Here is a 21,787-nt window from a genome sequence, read left to right on the forward strand (position 1 = left end):
ATTTCTAAGGTACCAGTAAGTCCTCTGCTTGCTTCACAAGTTAAGGTTACATGTGTGCTAATGTTTTATTAATTAATGTACAGAAGATATTTCTAACTGTTTTGAATACAAATTCAATATAAACAACCTTTTATAAATTAATTCATATCACAGAAGTACTGACAAAAAAATAAGCTACAGTAAAAAAAATCTTATTTAAAACAGTGTAATATTTGTTTCACAATTTACGCAAACAATATTTTCCTAAGAACTTGTCTATACTGTAGCTGCATTTGTAAATTTTTGAAATTACTTTTAATTCTTTATGTCACTTTCACAAATTGGAGAACATACACAGACTTTATAATGTCTAGAACATTAAAAACCACAGAGTATTCCTCACAATGAACATACTTTGAAATATACCTGATTCTGAAGAACTGTCACTGCTGCTAGCTTCTGCATCACTTTCTGATCCTGATGACACTTCACCAGATTCTGATGATGAACTGCTTTCCTCAGAGTCAGAGGATGAACTTGACAAGCTTTTAGTGTCACCACTACTACTGCTTCCTTCCTTTTCACCTGAAGCTTGTGGGGCTGGCACAACTGAAGTTTTGGGCATGTTTTTCAGATGTTCTCTCAGGTCATCACTACTCCACCAAAAAAAATCATAGTACAAGCCTTGTAGAATGTTGTTATACGTATAACGGATTATTTTTTTCTTTTAAACAACTAAGACTGCTCATATCTAATACAAAGCTAAAGACATTTGTTTCATTTCAAAAAACACATCATCAGGAAGATATAGTGAGGTAACCCAAAAAAATATTGAATGAACAACTGAAGATGCCAGATCAACATAATGTACTTATATACTTCGTACTTCCAATAAACTTGAAGTTTATGCCATTTAATAACTTAGTATGATTAGTTTGAATCACTAAGTCGTGTTACTATGATCCAAAAGATCCTTGTAACATTGACTGAAAGAAAATAATTCCACTTCTACATGGTAAGCAAGATTAATAATTTTACATGGTTAAAATCATTGAAAAGTAAATTCCATGAAGTATTAAAGTCTTTATCACATTTAGCACAGTTCTTAAGCACTAGTAAGATAAACAACTAATTGTTGTCTCGTGATTTTCTGAGCCTTGTTTTAGTCCAAACAAATAAAATAATAAAAAAAGGTTAATTTACTATCTCAGTTAGTTAATCCCTTAAAATAACATGTATCCAATTTCAGCTCTAAACCCTCAACTATTAGAGGACTGCGAGATCTTATTACTCTGAATTTGAGGCCTCGAGCTTGCTTGGTCCAGCACATTCTACACATTTTTTCAATAATCGAAAGTCATAATAAACTCCATTTAGTAGTTAAAGTTATGCACCTGTTAGAACAAGCTTAAAATACCTGTTGGTATCCACTTTTTCAAAGGAACTCATTTTAACCTCATGTGGTTTCCCACATTGTTAAAAACTGCCTTATTAGCACATGCTAGGGAGTTAACCCTTTAGCTCAGTTGGTAGATTTAATCTGAGGCCATGTAAAAAGTTAAATTACCAAAAAAATATTGGAACCCAATTAGTGTCCATCCCACATCTTTGATGTTACTCTTAAGGATTGGCACTTTATGAGAGATGAAACAAATATGGTAGTTTGAGATGTCAAACAGTGCCTTACTAGCAGAAGAAAGGTTAACCATGTTAGGTCAGTTGGTAGAGAACTCACTTGACATGGAAGAAATGCTGAGTTTGATTCCAAAATATGCAAAAGTGAGATTAACACACATACCTGTATACTGTCAATACAAGTCTCAAACAAATCAGTTTTCTGAAAATCTCATTTCTTTGGTTCAGAAAAATAATGTTAAACTAAATTTCATAGCTGTATGCATATCTAAAATAAAAATCTGTTTTCTGATGGGAAAAAATTTTTAAAAATCAAATGCATAATAAATAGTTTTGCTTAAACACAACTCATAATAAGTTGAAATGGAAAAGAAAATTTTAGGTAGAGAGTCATCATTGAATATCTTAACAATGTATACTAACTTTATTTTATTTAACTGCTCTTTCTGAATTTTCTTTTTACTTTTATAAGTTATTGAGACCTGCTTTTCTAATTAGGTCTTAACAAAATATGACTTACGTCAGGCCTCCTAATCCAATCGAAGTAAAGAAATTAATAGCAAATCTTGTATTTCTAGGATTATCTCTAGGAAATACTCCATCAAAAGCTTCTTGTAGAGTCCTGTGTAATGAAAAAAAACCCTAATTTTAAAGAACAAATTAATGAATTAAACTTGAACATTAAAAAAATTATCCACAAAACTATCAGAAATGTTATTTCAAGAGAAAAATACTTATAAAAAAAATTTCAACTGGATAATCACCTTTAAAAAAATTACATAATCTAAAAAAATGCACTGTATGAATTTGGGCAACCTTCGTGCTGAGATACAGATATTTATTGGCTTAGTTCTAATTACACCACTGCTATAACTTAATGAGACAGAGCTAATCAGCATGTACTTCAATGTGAAATTTGCCTGATTTAATGTTTTAATGCACATTACCACAATGACTAAAACATTATACAACTGTTATTTGGATTTCCTTTCCATGCACGTAAGTTATTGAACAATGGATAAGAGACAAAACTTGAGGAGCACTCAGTAGAGCACATACCTCTGCCCCACAGCATTGATCATATTTGGCTCTCAAAAAATACAAAATTTGTTTGTATGTCTGTCATTATCAACAGACATGGACCATTTTTAGCAAGGCAATGAGGAATAATAATCTAAATATGTTCACCAAGTTTCATTAAAATTAGATCATTTTTGACTGAGTTATAAAGTAAAAACGGTGTGAAAAATCGGTCCTCTTGTTAACAGATGGAAATGTTTTTGTATTTTTGTGACTTTTCTGTGACACTGACCTTTGACCTTGACCCTCCAAAAGCTAATCCCCTATAAGTTGGGTCATAGTCCAAATGTATACCAACTTTTACCAAAATCCATTCTCAAGAGATCTTGCTGACAAACACACACACATAGACAGGGATGAAAACATGACCTCCATCCACCTTAGGTGGTAGAGGTAAAGATCTTGAAACTGTGATGAAGAGTTTTGTGTATTGATATAAATATGCAAATAAGTTCAGTATTCAAAGCCAAATAATATATTCTGAGTTAACATTTTACAGAAAATAAAAGGCAAAAGGGAGATAACAGAGAAATAAAAATATTGACATTGTGAGGAAGAGTTTTGTATATAGAAGTATGCATATAAGTTCAATATTCAAAGCTATTTAGACATAAGATACCCAAAGATTTTGCACTCAAGATATGTCTGTGAATTAATGACGTCAGTCTGACTCAGATTTGGACAAGTTGAAATACAAGGTTATGTTTTTGTGATGTATAAATATCCTTTTGTCCATTGCACAGTTTGAATACTCACTTGCAATAAACTCTATAACCTCCAAAATGCATACCTACAGTTTTTTCAGTATCCCTGTGCATTTTATCTGGTATTACTCTCCTCTATCATGAATTGTTGCTAAATCAGCAGTGCAGGTTAAAATAAATAGTTGATAGCTGTGACATCACATACATAATGCCATGTTGGATGGTACTCTGTAAAATGTCACGGAATGTGCACTTTGATCTTCACCCATGAACACAGGGTTAAATAAAATACATTAATATGAAACAAAAACATAAATAAATCCTATTTTAATTTCATAATGGAAAAAAAACACCTGAAACTTACGCATCTTTCACTCTTTCATTTAGTTTTGGCAATCCCATGAATTCACCAAGTTCCTGAAAAAGGATCTTGATAAAGATTCGACTTGATGATGTAGTGTCCTCTTCATTCAGTCGAATATGTGATAGTACCTTAAAGAACCATGATAATGTTAAATTTCCTTAAGTTTTAATAAATTATTCTGAAAGTTTAACAGCATCTTTCACACAATAAGAAGTCCATTAAATATTCATTTGTTGGTTTGTAAAAACATGAAACTTCCAGTCTTGTTTTTGATATATATATATATATATATCTTTTATCAGATATTGAATAACTAAACTATATATAAATAAAGAGACAATAGATATTCAATATCTTATATTCACTTAAATGATTAAAAAATCCATCGAGTTTAAGTTACATGGCAATAAAATCCTCAGGTGTGTGTGCCAATGATAAACAACTTAAATTCTATATTGTATAATAAACAAAACTCTAACTTGAATTTGTGATTAGGTGTCTTGTGAACTGATATAAGTACGAAAATAACTTCATATGCAACATTCAAAGCCAAATAATATAATAAAAGTTTCACACAAAATAAAAGGTACAAGAAAGATATCTTTTCTTTTACAGTTACCAAAAACCAAGCTACTATACTTCATAAATAATAAGATTAAACAGATGATTCTTCTCATAGGTTACTTAAATTTAGACAGATACACTCAAATATTTTGTTGAATTACAGTAACACATGAACTTACTACATCAGCAAATTCTAAATTCCATGCCATTTTCATTAATATATATATATTTTTTACATGCCACTTTCACACCATCAGTTACTTATCTGTACATTTAATATAAATGAAAAATAAAATACTTTTTCACTAGACTTTTATTATAAATAGGTTTAACACAGCATAAAACATTTGTTTCTTTCCTGTCAAGTTTGGTGGAAATCTTAATAAAAATTGTATGAACAAGTTTTAAGTTCACAGACATAGACAAATGGGATACAGACCAATAAAACAACTTTTTAATAAGTAATATAAAATCTCAATTTTCATGTGGGATTGTTACAATTTTTTTACACCAATTTTACTTTGATGTTGGTTTATTTGAATAAAAAGCTAATATTTAAAATCACTAATATTGTGATACAATAAACTTCACACAGTCTCAAACTTTCTTGTAATTGGTTAACTATTTCTCTCAAATATTATTTAAATAGGAGGAAAGGCAAGATCATTAAATATTGGCTGCTGGATGGAGGAACACAGTAGTCATATGTCAAAGTTCTGTTCCCATATTTACTGCTGTTTATTATACAAGACTTACAGCAGGAACATGACAGTGTGATTGTGTAAAGTAATATGAATATAAGATGGTCTTATTTTATTTTAAATATAAATGTACTGCTAAAACTCAATGGAATTTCCATGAAACATTTATTTTTGTCCTGGAAGTAACATCATATCAGTTGAGTTACTTCACTTATAACAACAGTTAACAACAAGTGCAACATGTAAATGTTAGATTTATTCTTTGTAGGGAAATATACTTTCAACAATTACTCATGTAAATAGTGAACCAAAAAGAAAAAAAAATTAAGTTGATGAGAAAAATTAATAAATTTTTTGCAGTACAATTTTGGAGAACTGTATTTAAACAAATTGAAAAAAAATGGCAAGAAATATTAAAATTCAATACTATTTCAATGTCAATCAGTACATTTAATACAATTCTATGTTTATGACGATTTCCATGTTCTAATTAAACTTTGCTAATGAATTAAAAATATCACTAGGCACAATTACATGGAAAGCCATACAAAAGTCAACAAATTAAGATTTTAAACATTAATATTGAAATGTTTCATAAAATACAGTGACACAGGTTATAAAATTGCACTTCAGAGGATCTCAACTGGGTGCTGCCTTGATGATTGATATAAGCCACCACCAATGAATTGTCAGAATGGATCATTACCAGATAATGTCTGGCAATGGGAAGAAAGTGATCCAAAGCCCGACGAATGGCTAGGAGCTCTAGGATGTTGATATGTAAAGACCATTTGTCAACAGACTAATGACCCAAAGCCTCCTGGTGATCGACCAACACACCCCAGCCCTGAAGGAATGCATCCATAAACAGATGTGATTCCAGACAAGGAAGAAGCGGAACACCTTGTCCAACCACCAAAAGAGATCGTCTGCAAGGGAAGGAGGAAGTGTTATGGGAGCATCCAAGGGATCCCAAGCAAAGTTCCATTGATCATGCAGAGCCCAATGAAGGGAGAACTTGTGTGCAAGACTGAGGGGGATTAGTGGTGTCATAGAAGACCACATCCCTCAAAAGCAAAAGAACCTTGTGTCCAGAATGAAACAACATAGCCTTCACTCTCAGTACTAAGCAAAAAGTGACATTCAGAATTCTATGAAAAATATTAGCTATAGTATATGAACACCAAGTTTAAAGGCTTATGTTTAAACTTATGCTTTAAATTGTAAGCACTTTGAGTACACCTGTTCTATTCAGTGTTTTAAGCTTTATTAAATGGCCATATTTACATACTACAAAAATATTTGTCTATACTAAATACCATTTCCATACATTGTCCATTTATTTTAGTGCAAGCTAAACAACAGCCTATGTACGCTCTGTCTAATGTAAGTAATCAAACCCTGGATTTTAGCATTGTAAGTCGTAAACTTACTGCTACCTAACTAATGGACCTATAAGTTCTGATATTACTTTATAAACTTACAATTTAGTTAAAGGTTAAACATTTAACAATATATATCTTACATCAAATTAAAATTACATTTTCAGAGATTAATGGACTCATGAAAAAAGAAAAGAAAATCAACATTAAGTAACAAATAACTATACTTACAGGTAAACAAGAAAAAAAAAGCAATACAAACTTCACAGTGAAATTAGGTACAGATTACAAATAATCTACACATTCTTACCGTCCAATTTATTGCATCTGTATATAATAAATGAGCAAAAAACTTGGCAACATTTCTGAGCTTGTTGGTTTCAAATCTGTGGATTGTATCGTACGTGCCTCTGAAAATTTCCTCCATTGGTTCCACATAAGTTTTATTTAGTTGGCAGAAACGCTGTCGAGGATAAAATAGCATTGAAAGAAAAGATTATATTTGCTTACAATTTATATATAATTATTTTCATGCTGTGCTCTTTACTTCAATATTGAGTTCTTCTGTTTCATTTCAAATAAAACTACAAATATTTTAATTATTAATGAACTTAAACTAAGGAAATTTTGTCCAGAAAAAAGATTCATACATAATGAATAACCAAATCTACCAGAATTACACAGCCTTGGGGTTAAAATTTACATAATTTTATAAAACATTTTTTTTTACAGAAATAAAAGTGTATTTTACAAGGAGTTTGAACACTAACTTTGTAATACATGTTTGAGAATTACAAGTTATAGTGTATTCTATAATTGCGTATTTGTATTCCAAGTTTCAGCATAACACCTTTGAGATAAACTGTTTCAACATTACATCATTACCATGACAAATGTTTCATACACCATCATACATTACATTTCAGCAACTAACACACAATCATAAAACACATCTTTCGCTATAACATATTCCATACAATAGATGTTTTAACACTATACATTTAAGCATTTCAAATTCATACAAAACATGATTTATTTAAGAGGTTTCTGTGTGATTCAATGAGGAAAATAATTAAATTTCTGTTAAAAAAACAAGAAATCACATCTCTGTCATTATAAAAAGAATAAAAAGTATGGGAACTTCAAACATTTTTGATGAGTCAAATACTTGTTTCAAAAATAACGAGCATTATTAATTGTTTAATGCAATCTTTTAAGGCACAATTGTTCTTTTAAAAGATTCAGTTACTTCTTTTCCCAAAAGCTTCATCTTGCAAATGTAAATGCAATGAAATACAAATATAAGTTTGAAAATTATATAAACTATGATTATCATTATTATATAACAACATCCTAATCTTAAGGTTATGGAAATTTCTGAAAATGTGTTATACATAAATATGTACATATAATTTTTTTTACGTAACTAACTATAACACACAAATGTAATTTAAAAAATTAAATAGGTTATCATAGATGAAATAGTAAACCTATGAAAACAACTGCTCTACAAGTACCTGTGCTAGTAAACCATAAAACTTTTCATAAGTTCTTCGCTGAGCACAACAATCCAGAATCATGTGACACAACTCCACCTATTAAAACAAAATACTGCCATAAAATTATGAAATGACTTTCAGTCTAAAGTGATTTTGTATTAACTAAATTTTTAAGACTATTTTTTTCTCCCATGCTATGTGAAAGTAGGCCAAAAATAATTTTATTCAGTTTGATTTGTCCCTGTATATCAGGAAGTTTAAAACAACAATCCACAATTGAAACTCGGTTTCTAACATTGTAAGTCCACAGACATACCGCTGTGCCACTGGGCAGATGAATAGTATGAGAGATTCTATTTATGTTTGGAGGTTACTAAAATTCAAAAGAATACCTACAGAGGAATGTTTGATAAGCTATTAACATTAGTGTTAGGCTATTAAATGGAACTTTAAAGGTAAGTTGCAAAGCATCTATCTAAAACAAATATTTCTCATTACATCCAAATTTCAACAGTATTTTTGTACAGTAGTACCTTCATTGTGTATGGAAAACACAGTTTGTTTTGAATTTGATAGCCTTGTGTCTTTGCATTGTCACTAAACAAGCAATCTTTTTCCTTTTTTTCTTTAATAGAAGTAATATAAACAACCATAATGTTTTATCAACTATGTTATAACACCTTTAAAGTATACAATAATTTTCAGTCTCAACCCACTTAATTTTTCAATAAAAAATAGACTGATCAGTTTCAAAATATAATCTTTAGAGAAATCATTCTGTGAAACATTACTGATACACAACAGGCACTTTGACAGAAACATATTTTCGTACATTCTGCTACCAACCAAAAATCTATCATATTTTTATTACAAAACTGTTAATATAGTTGTTGTTTTCTCTATTACATTATTCAACACCATTAAATATATTTCAAAAACAAAATTTATATCTTTTATAATTTAACACAGTTAACAAACTTCACCTGTTCCAGGTAGACAAAATATTTTAATATATGTGTAACTCTGAATGTAACTTACCTACTTATAGTTACAGTTAAATTAAAAAAGCAACTGACTAAAAGATTGTCTAATGTTAGGTAACTATCTTAAACAAAAATCACATGGTTAACACAAAGTACTTATATATTGAGATTTAAAATATTTAGGATTATTAAAACTGTACTTAATCCATGAACATTCTAAAAAAAAGAGAGATGAAGCTAAAAATGTAAAGTAAGAAAATGATTTTTGTTATTGTTTCTTCAAGGTTTCCTATGAAGAAAATGATACTAAAGAAAGCCATACTTACTATTTGCCCTGGTTTAAACTCCAGTTTTAGTAGCTTATGAGCACATTCTTCAAAGTCTAAACTGGACTGAATGGATAGATAGATGGTTCGACGAAGTGATATAAGATTTGTCTCTGTGTTATCCACAATTTCTGTATCTTCTAAAATGAAAATAATAAGTTTAATAGATTGTTTTTTGTTTAACATATTCATATCTTCTTTATGGAAAATACTGATCTTAGATATCAATAGATTTTGTAAGGAAAGAGAGGTTACATTAGATTGATATTTATTACAGCTATCATAAATCTCATTTTATTTTTTGTAACTAAGGATTATTATATTCTTCTCTATCAAATATCAAATATTTTGTCATCTTTTGAAGATAGAAATATTACATTGATAATTAAGTGACCAAGTATTTCATATTTCCTGCATAGAAAGAGATATCACAACAATCTCTGAGCTATCATGTATTGTAGTATCTTTTGTTAGGAAATTTACTACATTCTTCTCTACGTAAATAAATATTTCAGAGTCTTCTCTATTGAAAGAGATGTTAGACTAATGTCCATTATATAATACTTTAGTATTTTACGTGCCTCAAATGATTATTCTTGACTTAGATATACTTTGTAAAGAAAGTGACATTACAGTCTCATACACATTTTCAATGTTATCTTAAGTCTCCATGCTATTCATAATTTTCTTGTGTGTTTCAGTGCTATTCATAACTTTGTTATAATGGTTCTGTTGTATTCATAATCTTGTTCTAACCTGATTCTGTGCTACTCCTAATTTTGTCCTAATGTGTTTCTGTGCTATTCATAATTTTGTTATAAGGAGTATCTGTGTTATTCATAATTTTGTTAGAACGATTCTCTGTGTTATTCATAATTTTGTTACAACGAGTCTCTGTATTATTCATAATTTTGTTAGAACAAGTCTCTGTATTATTCATAATTTTGTTATGATGATTATCTAAACTACGTCGGTTCTCCACAAACATATCACTTACTATATTACATTAGAAAATTTAACTACATTTCAGATCAAAGTCTTTGCCCAAACCCATCAAGTTCTGATGGCAAATTACCAACTTTGATGATTCAAACGAAACAGACAATCTTGTGATTTATGAATTATTGATATTTTTTGAAAGATAGGATGTAATAGAAAAGGTATGGAATATAGGATTGACTTTTTTGTTTATAGCTTTGTAAAGCAAGAACATTGGAGGCTATATATTTACATTATTGCTTAGCAATATCTATACTATAAATATGTACTTTGTGTCAAATTCTCAAGACCAATACTGGGGTGGAAAGAAAACCTAAAATGGACAATTCAAAGAGAATAAGTATCACATGATACAAAAATGTGATGATTTATTTAAGTAGTTCCTTTTGAAGTTAATAAATTAAAACTTATATGATGTTAAAACTTGAATTAGAGTTTTGTTTATTTGTAGTTAAGCACAAAGCTATACATTGGGCTATCTGTGCTCTGCCCACCACAGGTATCAAAACCCGGTTTCTAGCATTGTAAGTCCGCAGACATACTGCTGTGCCAATGGGGGCTTGAATTAGAGATAACATCTCGATGCCAAATTTGACATATATTGATAACACAGTCAATTAAACTTTGAATGTAACTTTATATGAGGGTCCTGACATATACATTTTGGCATACCCATGCTCATAGGATTTAAGTCTGGTATATTTATTTACATAAACCAGATACAACAACTCCACTATATATAAGTTTAGTACAACATTCAATTCTAGAAGATTTTTTTAGATATTATAATTAAAGATAACACTATCAAAACAACACTATCTTTTACCATACCAATGAATATTTTTTTCAAATCTGTATACAATGCATACTTATGATTCAGAAAAACACTTACATTGAATAAAAAACTATTTTCATAGCACCTAAGACAAATGCATGGCAACATTTTTTTTTGTTACAAAGGCTTAGCTTTTATATCGTACAAAAAGTGCCTTTTGTCCCTAGTATTGGTGAGAAAAAAATATATATGGTACATTTAAACTGTACTCATCACACTTTAAATACATTTATTCCAAATGCATACCTTCATTTTCTTCGTCATCTTCATCCTCATCATCAGATTCACTTCCAGAATCACTATCTTCTGACCCACTAACGTTTTCTCCTAAGATACCTATTGTGGAGAATTGCACACTTCAATGAGAACTTATACATTGCACACACACACACACGTGTATATTCCAAGAAAACAAAAGACCAATTCTTGATATGTTTAACTCATTGTCAAAGAAAAGAACAGCATTGAGGCCAAAAACTGTTCCCACATAAAGCAACATTAAGAATGGAATTTCTTGAAACAAGTATGTATGTTTTGATAATTGAAAAACTAGGTATAAAAACTGTACATTTTATAGCATCACACTGATTCAGATATCTAAATGATTGTTTTCTTATACAATCAAAACTTCTGAAGAGGTTACATAAATTTCACATGTGAAAAAAGGATATACATATAAACACACACACACACACACACACACACTAACTTTTTAGATATTATAATTAAAGATAACACTATCAAAACAACAAAAATGTGAATTTTCACAAACATTTGAACTTTAAGACATATAAGATTAAATTTTATTTTGAATTTGACCAAAATAATTAGTCTAACTGTTTGCGATACCAAAAAATATACTTAAGATTGAAAATAACTATTTATTACAAAGAAATTTTCCAGAGGTCATTTTTGAACATTCAATTCTAGAAGATTGTTGAAAATCTAACAGAAAAAAACAATAATGATGACAAACCTAAGTTATTACCATTTGTCAATACATAGACTTTGGAATTAATACCTAATATAAGTAAAATATGAACATTGACAGGGAGTTGTATAAGCTTAAAAAACATTATAATTTCAAAATTATAAATGTTTATCATCAGCCTAAAAATTTAAATACGTTTTTATGTTTTAAAAATAGACCTAACATTTATGATAAAAAGAGTACTTTTAAATATAATAATTAATGTTGTCACTTATGTACTAAAAGTTGCTTAAAAAATAAAACATTACCATTAAACAGTAGTGGTAGTAGTTCAATCAATTTCTATATTAATCAATCTTTTCCTTGTGATTTTACTAACTATATTTATGTGATACAATGTTCTAGTTGTTAAGAGCTTCATATTGGTCAATCTGAAAATTTCAGATTTTGAACGAGTTTACATAAAACACATATAAAAAAAACCCTAACAAAAGTTCTTTGCAATGCTCAAACATTTTAATGAAAGCTTACAACACAAAATTGGTTATATAAAAGAACCTCTGGTATTTTACAGACAAACTTAAAATAATATTAAACTCTTAATCAGTTTGTTAAAATACTTAGTAACTGTTTTTAAGTGCTAAGCTAAACAATGGGATATCTGCTCTTTGTCCATCATGGTATCAAAACCTGGCTATTAACACACAAGTCTTCGAACTCACCACTGAACCACAAGAGGCTGTAGATATGAACTTCTACAGATTGTTATAACTTATGCAGTGAAAATATTCTATATTAATATTATAGAAACAACTAAGACTGAGGAAAAGTTTAATCTTGAAACCTCATTAAACAACTTTGAAATAATACTAAGGATGAGTATGTGTTTGACATATATATATTTTCCCAATATATATATAAATATGAACACTTACAAATTAAGCTTTTTTTATTACCATTTGAAAGATTAAAAATAAAAAGTGGAAATTATTTCAAAAGTTAAAAAACATATCATTAAATCCAATCATGTTACCTTAAATGGTGAACATACTAATTTATTAACAATTTACATATTCTATACAAAATAAAAGTTTCTAAATTATTAACAGAAAATATTTTTTTGTTTTTTAAACTATTCAAAAATTAATTTTTCAAGACAAAATATTAATTTTCTCTTCTATTAATCTATCCCTCACTTTTTTAAAAGCTGAAGATTGTCTTAAACGGAAGTCAATTTTCCTTATTCAGTTGTAAAAACTTAAGTTGTATATTTTTATAAAAATAATATATGACAAATACCTTAGAAATAGATCCTCTCAAAATTAAACATCAAACTATTGCTTATTTTTAATGTATTTATATTAGACCAATGCTACAGAAGTTTTTACGATTTTGCTTACTCCTATATAGCTCTTGTTTTTCAAAAGTAGAATACAACTTGAAGCAAGTGAAATACCAATTTGTATTGTGCATCAGTAAGTCTTCTAGTCAAGAGCTTTCACAAAATTCCCCTAAATGATAAATATATAGCTGCCAAGTCACAAAACTGACCACCATTTGTTGTTTACAATGAGCAAGAAGTAGTGTATGAGAAGCTTCATCTGACTGGTAAGTACTCACATAAGCAATCGGTTGTACACTTCATTTCACGTTAACACGGGTTTTCATGATGGTTCATACGATGTGAGCAAATAAAACAAAATTTATATACAGCAGGCTTTCATCATATACAAGGTCAAAGTAGACCCAACATGTTGAAAAAAAGATCAATAACAATGGAAGTAAGGTAAATATGACCAAGTAATAGTAGTAAATCAATAATAAATTTGACCTAAGAGATTGAACCATATGTATGTACTGTACTCACTGAACCAATCTTTGTAAAACTATGAAAAAGTTCTTTAATTAAAGAATCTATTGCAGTCTTTGGTTTTGAATTTCGTGCAAAGCTACACGAGGGCTATCTGCACTATCCGGCCCTAATTTAGCAGTGTAAGACTAGAGGGAAGGCAGCTAGTCATCACCACCAACTCTTGGACCACTCTTTTACCAATGAATAGTGGGATTGACCGTCACATTATAATACCTCCACGGCTGAAACGGCAAGCATGTTTAGTGCCACAGTGATTCGAATCCATGACCAGCAGATTACAAGTCAAGTGCCCTAACCACCAAGCCATGCCAGACCTTTGTAGTCTTTAATTCTTCATATGGTCCAAACTTTCTTCCTACAAAGATATGTACTTTTTCCTCCATTTTTTGGCAAGCCTACCTACCTGTTTTTAGACTGCTGATCTATTAGCACTTAGTTTTCTAATTTCACCAATGGTTAACTCTTTCAGAAAAAAAGTACAAGACCTAATGTAAGTTTTGTTTGTTAGGCCTGGAGCAAGTTAGTTATAGCTATGAGGTCAGTGCAAGTTAAAATTTTCTGGCAAAAGTTAAATTCTATCTCTACCTGTGGCAAGTGCAAGTCATTTTTTTGGGGTAATTTTGAACCTTGTACCACTACATATAGTATATACTATGGTAGACAGATCAGCATCTCATAACTGCATAACTATTTTCAGTGTTGCTTCTAGGATTTTTCTCAAGGGGGCTAAATCCACCATTATTGCAGGTAAATGGGCCATCCATGTAATGAAATAGGTATCAACTTCACGAGTCATAAATGCATAACATGATCAAGTAACTTTCATTTGCAGAAACAGTAAACTGAATCATTGCAATTTGTTTCATTTGTGAATGTACTGAAAATATCTACGCATTCACTGACAAAACTTACATTGCAGTCATCTCCTCTGCACCTTTTTCCTTTATTTATTGTTATTTTTTCATCATTTAGATGACAAAATAGTGATTTTTTTGAAAATTAAAAGCTTATTGAATGTCTTCGTACCTTTTGTTTCCTCTGCCATTTTCAATCATTGATATCCCATAATATTAAAGGAATCTCCCTCAAAATCAAATGACATCATAATGCAGCAAATCACATTCCTTTACATATCCAAATGAGCTAATTATTGTTTGGAATTTTTTGGTTACAAATGTGATCTATCCTACGAAATAATGCATAACACATTTTGAAGGGTGGGCAAACAAGAAACATTAAAATGCAAACTTCTGTTGTTTTTGCATGAACTAGTACGCAAGCAAATGATTATTTTATGTCAGTGGCAATCAAAATAGCATAAATACAAGAAGTACACATCTTAGAAGCAACATTGATTTGAAAAATAGGTGTGCTTGTAACATTAATGAATACAAACAGGCAAAAATATGTTCAAACATAGCAGTCATTTCATTTGTTTGCCAGTCAGTAACCTAATTCAAATATTGGGTGTAATTGATAATTTAGTCTTATAGCCCTATACCTTAAATTCAAATTCCATACAATAAATTTTAGTTAATTATGAAATTATCTTTATCATATTAGTTATTAACTTGGTATCAAACTCTGATTAGAAATTAAGTCCTTAAGTACAGTACTTACAAATGAAAATGGAATATATTTTATAAATAATTAAAAAGTTCAATCAGGGGTGAAATTCTCAAAATAGGGGTAGTCAGCTGGGTGAAGCAGACATGATTTTGAAAAAAAAAATCAACATAAAAAACAAGGCAGCTCAAATAAGTCGCGGTATTAGTACTGCCTTAAAACATGTTCCGGTACTTAGTACTGGTGAGTACCAGCAGAATTTCCCCCCTGCACGTTAACAATTGCTACCTAATATAAATAATCACATGACAATTTCAAAATTATTATTTTGTCTTTGCATTTCTTTTTTCTGATTAATTTGTTTTTAAAAACATAGAAAGCCAACTTACTCATTTTTATTGTTTTGTACTTTTCTTCATTTGCCTCATATTCAGGATCAAATTTAAAAACATCTGTAATAGAAAACAAGCTAGTATGAGATTATGACATTTTAACCCAGTACTAAAGATATACAAAAAAAATTTTTATTTTCTTGTAATTATTAGTAGCTTCTGATCAAATATAAGTCAATTAAATCAATCTAATCAAAGTTAATTTGTAAGTTAATGAACTCAATTCTATATACCAAACTAACTATGGAGTACATAAAAAAAATTAGAAATCAATACACAAAAAACTAAAACCTGAGACGATTAAAATACAATGAATCACCAGATGGGTACCCATGTTATTAACAATTTTTTTTTTGGCTATTACTCAAGTGCTATCAAGTTTAAATCTACTTTTTTCAGTATTTTTGATATCAAAGCTCCTTAGTAGTCTTGGAATTTAAGTAGTCTAAGAAATTTTTATAATGTTATTAATGAAACATTAAGAGTTTATCAAAACATTGTTACAAAACAGGTTTAAAGCACATGAAGTAAAGAAACAGAAACTTAGAATGTAAGGAATCACTTCATCAATCTATAAAAAGAAACCAAAACTTTCCTTATTCTACTACTACACTTCACACACTATTTCTATCAAAGTTAATCCACATAAATATTTTAGTTTAACCCTTTGAAGACCAGGGGGGCAATACTGATATCCTGCAATTTATTGGAGATACTTAACCACATTACATGAAATTTAATAAAAATTCACTAAACAGTATCTTATTTCAGTTTTTAAATCATGATTTGAATTGGCATTTCTATAATTTTTTAGAGTTTGAAATTTCCAAAACTTTTTTTGAAAGAACAATAAAAATATCTTATTATTTCATTTGTGTTTTTTTTTTTTTTTTGTTGGGTAGCCAGTTTATATTTGATTATATTGATTGCAATATTTCTTTTGATATTTTATTTCAATGATTGTTGTAAGTCATAAAAAACACAGCAAGAATGGACAAAAGTTAGTCTGTAACCTCAAATTTCAAATGAACATCACCAATACCTTTATCAAGTTAAGTATAGTGATTTTTTTCTAATAATAATCTTGGTTTATCATTTATTTTATTTTCAATTAATTATAAACAAAGTTGTTGAATATGATAAACATAAAAACATTCAATATATAACAATGAGTAATTGGAATATTTTCCTGTTTCCTACAGTACTTGCATAACTTACCTGTTAAAACTTACATACTGTCTTATCATAGAAGAAAATTATTGTAGTTTTCAAATAGATATAACACATACACACACACACACAAACAAAATTTTCAGGAATGAAACAAACATCTAAAGAAACTATGAAATGTTCCTCAATCTTTGGTGTGTACCTATGTCTTCTAAAGTTCCCATGATATTCCATTGATCACCCCTGTACGAGATCCTGCTAGATATTGATCTTAATAAACCATAAATTACTGTTCAAACCACTTTATTTACTCTACATTTGCATAAACAATATATGATAGATTATATCTGATCATATTTAAATGTTCATTGTCATGGTTAACAGTATTTGTTTTTATTATTATTATTTCCAAGGTCCTTGTGAATGTGGACTCCAATAGACTTGAAAAACAAAAGGACCAACAAAAATTAGAATTCAGGAGCATGATACACATATAAGACTGTAATACTAGTTTCTCTGCAATAGCCAATGAAATGAGAGAAGACAATACAATAAACTGTAATAACACTAAAATATATGGATAAAAACCATACACAAGAAAAAGAAGGATAAAAGAAGCCTTCTACATAACTGGTAACACACTTAGCCAACCTAGAAATATTATTTCAGCTATATCCAATAAGCAATATTTTATGTAACCATAACTTTAAATACAATGCAATTCAGTTAGGACAAATTTCCACTCACTCAACAAGTCTTCAGGATTAGTGGCTTCTTCAAGTGTAATAAGGTGAGTGTACTGATCAGCTTCTTCAATTAAGTCCAAATCATCTATACTTGATGGATGATCCTACAGTAATATAAGTGACAATAAAAGTGAATCTTAGAGATTATGAATCAATTTGTATCATTTTGAAAAAAATTCCCACACAATTTAAAAGTTTCAGAATGGAATGATACTGATACAGACTTTTTTCTTATAATGTTCTTAGAATCTAATTTCTGTTTTAAATTGCAGGTACATGAAAAAATAATTATTGATCTACCACAGATCATTATCCACAAGTACATTGTTGAATATGACAAGCCATCAGTTATACTTGATCTATCACAATAAAAAAACTATCATTGTTATAGCATTAAATGCCTAGAAATAAATGTTATTTTCACACACATCTTTTGTTTGAAATTCAAATTGAACTGGCCAAGAGCATTATGAGAACAAACACATGCAGTCTAAATGAAATTATATCACATTTCTGTAGCCTAAAAAATTCCCTCTTTATCCCCTTAAATATTTATTCATAACTTTTATAATACATAAATATTACTATTTTTGATTTTTTTGGTTGCCATGCATACAACACAATGTTTTTTGTAATAATGAGCAGAAAAATACATGCAGAGTTTACTGTTCAAGACAAAATGCAAATTTGAAATGCTATTTCTAAACATCTGGCTTGAATTCAGAATTGGTTTAACCAAAAAGTCACAATAGAAACACTTAAGTAATATTTCATTAGAATTCTTCAGATCTAAAGATGATATTTTGTGAGTTAAGATGATGCTTGAAACAGAAGGAGAATAAATTAATTTCAGTTAAAGTAAGATGTTTCATGCAAAATGATTCATTACTAAAACCTTTTTGGAAACATTTAGCCTGAATTATGCAAGATAATTAATGAAAATTATTATTTCTGGAAAATGAGAGGATATTGTTACTTTACTACTGGTTGTAGGTTCTAACGTTCACTCATTGCTGACAAAGTAAATAAGGAAAATTGATTCATTGCAAATGATCCATTATCAATTTCTTCTTGTTTAATCAGATTTTATAAAATTCAATAGTTTTTGTTACTACAAATTTTATGCTGCTTCCAAGTAAAATTATTACCCATCTGACAGGATTTAACCTTCACATGAACGCAATAATTAGTAGTTGATCTCACATAAAATGTTTGAAGTTTTGATATTGTGTAATTGGAAAAGGAATGATTTTCACATAAATTATGTTTATAATATAATAATATTGGATACTTTAACACATGATGGCAAAAAAAAACAAAAAAAACTGAACTTCCTACAATAAGCAAACAAATACTTGAAAAACCAGTCTGGAATTGAGCTACTCTTACTACTGATGGAACCAAAAAATGTAATTCAAGTTTTATAATACAAAGTGAATAAATGTAGACATACTTATGGTGTACTAAACTTTGAAAGAAAAATGTCTAATGTACAAAGATAAACCAAAAGGTATTAATATACACAGAAGGAAGGTATAACAAATCACAGTAAAAAAAAAATAGCAGGCCACAAATCTATCACTATTGAAAATTAGAGATTTACTTATTAAATTGGGTTTCTTCTTTTGTCATATAATATACTTTACTTTGTTCAATTTTCAAATACTTTAAATATTATGTCAAAACATCACCTAATATAGCTTCATTAATTCATGATTTGTATTGTCAATAGTTCTACTAGTTTTTGTTTAAAAGTGAGAATAACGTCCTACACTAAACACATACTAATAATTACACCTCCAATCATGACAATAATCCTGTAAAAGCAAATGTGCAGCTCCTTCATGAAATACTATTCTAACATAATTTTCTTACTTATTTTACTGCACTATTAATCTTTATTAAACACAACCATTCCTTTATCTTATTATAGCTTACCTTAAATTTATCCTTTCTTATTGCAAACATGACTTCAATCATATATTGTACTCTTTTGTCTAGCTGACTTTCGTGCAGGATGTTCCGCAATCTTTCAAAGACGGCTACATAAAGACAATTCAAGCTTAACTTGTCTAACAATTAATAATTTAATTACGTCTAATTTCAACTACTAAGATGATGTTTCAACATATAAAACATTAATCATACACTATGCAGTAATAAAATACTGATTCAAAAAATATAATATAAACCCTGACAGTAAGAGCTTAATTCTTTATCAAGGTCATTTTGAAGCTTAACTGGACACTTCCCAATATTAATAACCTTGTAACAAAACCAAATATTTTTCTAAATATTCCCCTTAATTTGTCAATTGCAGCTTCAACTCTGAGGTTAACCACATATTGAAGATCTTTTTCTGGAACGATTTAAGAACTAAGAAATATCACGTAACATTACTTAAACTCTCACATTTTAAGTTAACTAAGTAACTTTGTAAATTTCTTTCTTCTTGGGAAAAAAATTAAAAATACCATTATGATGATTAAATTTTGAAATTCTACCTATTCTTAACTATGTAAGCATTACAATACACCAATAAAAAGATATAATAAAATATTTTCCTCTCAGTCAACCACCATTCATTAAAATATAAGTCTTCTGAATCACCACTGGGAAAGCCATGAAAATAGAAAATACTTACATACTTTGATTTTATGTTACTCTTGTATAATTATTTTCTCAATTAACTATTACTGGTTTAAATTTTTTCATTAGTTGTTGCCCCCCAAAAAACATTGCAAGCACAGCTGATCAAAATTAAAACTGTAACATGCTTGAACTGATTTATGATTGTCACTTTAACAAAATTGGTTTAACTATAGGGCTTCAGTTTCACGTTATCTAACACCTCATGTATCCCGAGACTAACTATAGGGCTTCAGTTTCACGTTATCTAACACCTCATGTATCCCGAGACTATATTTTTAGCTTTAGGCATTCTCATAAATTATTCAATATATCTTTATGAAATCTTTGTGAAAAATATATAATTATAAAACATGTTTCATAATAAATTTGAAAGAAGTATTTTTATACTGTTCTAGCATTAATGAAGCTTTAATATTAGTTTGTTATTTACATTCCATTTCAAAAGGACTCATCTATCTGGCACTTACAAATTTTCTAATGGTAAACCAAAAGTAATATCCTCTTTTAATATGTATGCTTATAATCATCCATCACCCAATTAATTCTTAAAAAATTTTTTATGAAGAATTCTAACTCCTTAATACCTTAAAAAATTATTGCACAAAGTATTAGATTCTTTTCATAATTATTATCATAACTAGTACAGCTCAATGTAATCACAAATCCTCTATAAACTAAAAGCAATTCTGATAAATTCTACACTAATTTTTTCTTATAAAAAGAACATTTGTCCAGATGTTCATACAGTTCAATACCATTGATCCCACGTGGAGAGACTTCACTCAACTTCATCCCACACTCTTTGAGGAAACTGATAGCTAACTCCACCGAGTCATCAGTTGGTGTCTCTAGAAGCAGGGTCAACATTTCCAAAGCCACCACTTCATGAGCCTGAACCATATTACAAAATAATTTTTAGTTTCACCCTCCTTTTAACTATGTTTTACTGATATTCTTTTTGGAATTTGATAAACTGAAATTAAATGGATACCTTCAAACACCACTTTGTTAGTAGTAAAGTCTGTAAGTTTTGTTAATCATACGACAAAACAAATTAAGCTAATGTGTCAAGTTCTGCTTTCAAATGTACATTAATGTTTGAAATGTAACCTTTGTTATTTTATTCCATTAGAGAATTGTGCTGTCATATGTTTATTTATATTTCCAGAACTAATCTATATAAATAATACGCTTGCATTTGTCTGTCTGGAACTTTTCTCATATATTTCTCAATCAAACACTATAAATATCATATTGTTAGAAAGACCTTTGTTGAGAAGTCAGGATTGCATATTGGTTTTTCCATTCAGATTCACCTTAGTTGTTTTTTTGTTTAGACAAACTTTTCAATGCAACAAGTATGGTACACAATGGCACAAGGCTTGATTTTAAGGAAATCTCAAGGT

General features: G+C 29.1%; 1 protein-coding gene across 1 annotated transcript in view; it reads right to left on the reverse strand.

Moving 5' to 3' along the window:
* The window catches only part of LOC106462326 (pre-mRNA-splicing factor CWC22 homolog), a gene marked incomplete at its 3' end in the record, with an annotated part of 71,349 nt that overhangs the window by 4,120 nt on the left and 45,442 nt on the right, over positions 1-21,787 (reverse strand). The window contains exons 7-17 of the mRNA XM_022389550.1: positions 21,137-21,272; positions 19,668-19,771; positions 17,731-17,833; positions 15,811-15,873; positions 11,298-11,387; positions 9,218-9,357; positions 7,927-8,004; positions 6,720-6,872; positions 3,763-3,890; positions 2,135-2,236; positions 406-632 (exon numbers count right to left, since the gene is read on the reverse strand). Coding sequence (XP_022245258.1) covers positions 406-632; positions 2,135-2,236; positions 3,763-3,890; positions 6,720-6,872; positions 7,927-8,004; positions 9,218-9,357; positions 11,298-11,387; positions 15,811-15,873; positions 17,731-17,833; positions 19,668-19,771; positions 21,137-21,272 — 1,324 coding nt within the window. The remainder of the gene's footprint in view (positions 1-405; positions 633-2,134; positions 2,237-3,762; positions 3,891-6,719; positions 6,873-7,926; positions 8,005-9,217; positions 9,358-11,297; positions 11,388-15,810; positions 15,874-17,730; positions 17,834-19,667; positions 19,772-21,136; positions 21,273-21,787) is intronic.

Source organism: Limulus polyphemus, unplaced genomic scaffold (genome assembly GCF_000517525.1).
Source record: "Limulus polyphemus unplaced genomic scaffold, Limulus_polyphemus-2.1.2 Scaffold1143, whole genome shotgun sequence".
Classification (NCBI taxonomy): Eukaryota; Metazoa; Arthropoda; class Merostomata; order Xiphosura; family Limulidae; genus Limulus; species Limulus polyphemus.